The sequence below is a fragment of the Rattus norvegicus genome, chromosome 3, assembly GCF_021556685.1.
Source record: "Rattus norvegicus strain SHRSP/BbbUtx chromosome 3, alternate assembly SHRSP_T2T, whole genome shotgun sequence".
NCBI lineage: Eukaryota > Metazoa > Chordata > Mammalia > Rodentia > Muridae > Rattus > Rattus norvegicus.
In genome coordinates, this window is record NC_141536.1 from 141,182,247 (window position 1) to 141,185,186 (window position 2,940).

Sequence of the window (2,940 nt, forward strand, 5' to 3'; positions counted from 1 at the left end):
TCTGAGAGTGCGACGGAATGGCCGTGGCTAATATAGAAACCAGCCAAAGAGCAAGGTAGAGACGAGCTCAGAGAGCACGAGAAGCATCTACACTGTGGCCCTTCTATCTAGCTCAGGTCTCAGACTCTGTTCTCTGAGACCCGAACTCCTAGCTCAACAGACCTAGGTCTTGGTCCGAGGGACTTTACAGTTCATTTTCTAGAAATTGAGTCAGCTTCGGAGTCCAAAATAAAGGAGAACCAGCCTTAAAATCTGTGTCAGAACATGAACGTGATGTGGCAGAGCACACCTGTAGTCTCAGCGAAGGAATCCAGCTCAGCTGGGGAGGGGCCTCGGTCCCGAGGGGTTTGGGGTGGCAGGGTGTGAGAAAACCTCCCAAACCGCCCGAGCTGTGGGGCTGGGTGGGGGAGACTCGGCAGGTGTGGGGCGGGGAGGTAAGTTGACCCTTGGTCAGCAACCGCACCCACGAGGAAAGCATTCCCAGGCCTCCCGCCCTAAGTCTGCAGGTGACAGGCTCAGGGGCGGGGGTTAGGAGGGGGGGAGCGGAGAATGCTCCAGCCCAGTTTGCCGTCTCCATGGCGACCGCCCGCGCGGCGCCAGCCTGACAGCCCGTCCGGGTTTTATGAATGGGTGACGTCACGGGCCTGGCGTCTAACGGTCTGAGCCGCTTGTTCAGACGCTGACACAGACCAGCCCGAGAAAGGAAAGGGAGGGGGTGATCTCCGCAGCTGCTGCACCGTGGGAGGGAGAGCTTGCTCGGAGGCCTTCAAGAAGGAAAAAAAATCTAGCAAAAAGAGTAGAAAAAATAAAAAAATAAAAAAAAATCACCAGCTGCTGCAGATTTGGACCCTTTCTGCAAAAGGCTGCAAATCCAGGGTAGAACTGGGGTCTGTAGTCCCACTCCACCGCGACCCTCTATCTAGTTCAGGTCTCAGATTCTGCCGCTTTAAAGAGGTTCCTAGTATCTCTTCCAGTTCAACTGGCCTAGGTCCTGGATCTAGGGACTTTACAGTTCATTTTCTAGAAACTGAGTCAGACGCGGAGTTCAAAGTAAAAGGGAGCCTGCTTAAAAAATCTGTCTCAAAACATGATGTGGCAGAGCACACCCGTGATTCAGAGCAAGGAACATCTTAATTTTAAGGTCATCTACCGCTAGCTACATAGCAAGTTCCCAGTCTAGCATGGGCTAAAGTTACATGAGACTCTTAAAAAAAAAAAATCAGCGGGGTTGGGGATTTAGCTCAGTGGTAGAGCGCTTGCCTAGCAAGCTCAAGGCCCTGGGTTCAGGCCCCAGCTCCGAAAAAAAAAAAAAAAATCAGCAAACCCTCAAAAGTAAATAAATATAAAAATAAAATTCGGCTTTTTAATAAGTAAAGATCACAGCCCAGTCTTCCAACAGCATCTGGGAGTCCTTGGCTAGTCCTGAGTCACTGGCCAACCCAGGGCCAACCTGGTTCCTGTTTCATCTGCAAAATGGACCTGGAGATGTGAGAAAGAGACAGTGAGAAGCTGATTCCTGGGGTCTTTTTGTTAACTGCCAATATTAGCTTAGCCTCTGCTTCCTTAAGGAAGAGCCCACTAACTGCTCTGCCTATGCCCTCCCACCCTCTCAGTTCTTGAGACCCACCACCTCCCCATCAGCCTAAGGGTGTACTAGTAGATCCAGAGGTGGGACCGGAGGGCAAGCTAAGTCACGCCTCCAGCAACCTATTGGTTGCTTTTGAACGTTCTGAACCCGCCCTGGGTCCGCCCTTATAAAAGGCTGGCCCCAGAGCTGAGCCTACTCATTGTACAACCTTTCTCCAACTGCTTGCTCTCTTCTAACACCCTGTTCTCAGACTCCTCCGCGCCTCTCCGCCTGTCCTCAGGATCATGAAGGTCGCCAGTAGCAGTGCCGCGGCCACCGCAGGCCCCAGCTGTTCGCTGAAGGCAGGCAGGACGGCGGGCGAAGTGGTGCTTGGTCTGTCGGAGCAAAGCGTTGCCATCTCGCGCTGCGCTGGGACGCGCCTGCCCGCCTTGCTGGACGAACAGCAGGTGAACGTTCTGCTCTACGACATGAACGGCTGCTACTCACGCCTCAAGGAGCTGGTGCCTACCCTGCCTCAGAACCGCAAAGTGAGCAAGGTGGAGATACTGCAGCATGTTATCGACTACATCAGGGACCTGCAGCTGGAGCTGAACTCTGAGTCTGAAGTCGCGACCGCCGGAGGCCGGGGGCTGCCCGTCCGGGCCCCGCTCAGCACCCTGAACGGCGAGATCAGTGCCTTGGCGGCCGAGGTGAGGTCCGAGTCAGAGTATTACATTATTCTCCTGTGGGAAACTAAGGCCACGGGAGGGGGGTGTCCCCCTTACTTCTCAGGAGCATAGTTATTTAGGGGCGACCAATAGGAAAAAGCTCGCGCTTTCATCGTGCCTCCTGGAGTAGAGAAGTGGGAATGCCTCTCCCCTCCAGTTCTTTCCAGTGGGTCTCATGCCTTATCTCGCTCTGGTGTTCACAGGCGGCATGTGTTCCAGCCGACGACCGCATCTTGTGTCGCTGAGGCGGCGCACTGAGGAACCAGATGGACTCCAGCCCTTCAGGAGGCAAGAGGAAAAAAAGTGCTCTCGGTTCCCCAGAGCAACCCGGGGAAAGACACTACCGCGGCCACGGGACTCTTGACGGATCTGTCCAGGGGGTAGAGGGTTGATCAACGGAGTCTCGCCCTCTCCACCTTTCAGCCTCCAGAGACTTTGAGGAGGGGGTTATTCAACCCCGTGTGTTTCTGTTTTTTTGAAAAAGCAGACATTTTTTTTAAATGGTCACATTTCGTGCTTCTCAGATTTCTGAGAAAATGTTTTGTATTGTATATTACAATGATCACTGGCTGAGAATATTGTTTTACAATAGTTCTTATGGGGGTGGGTTTTTTGTTGTTATTAAACAAACACTTTAGATAACGT

The 2,940-nt window shown here is 53.0% G+C and overlaps 1 protein-coding gene across 2 annotated transcripts; it reads left to right on the forward strand.

The window, feature by feature from the left end:
- Window positions 1-1,782: 1,782 nt before the first annotated feature.
- Id1 (inhibitor of DNA binding 1) lies at window positions 1,783-2,940 on the forward strand. 2 transcript variants are annotated; one of them, XM_087649078.1, is made up of 2 exons: window positions 1,783-2,282; window positions 2,499-2,937. In XM_087649078.1, exons 1-2 carry the CDS (start codon window positions 1,873-1,875, stop codon window positions 2,551-2,553), a joined length of 465 nt encoding a protein of 154 aa, XP_087505204.1. In that variant the 5' UTR covers window positions 1,783-1,872; the 3' UTR covers window positions 2,554-2,937. The 2 variants fall into 2 exon arrangements, with proteins under 2 accessions (XP_087505204.1, NP_036929.2); NM_012797.2 differs by having other exon boundaries at window positions 1,813-2,277; window positions 2,499-2,940.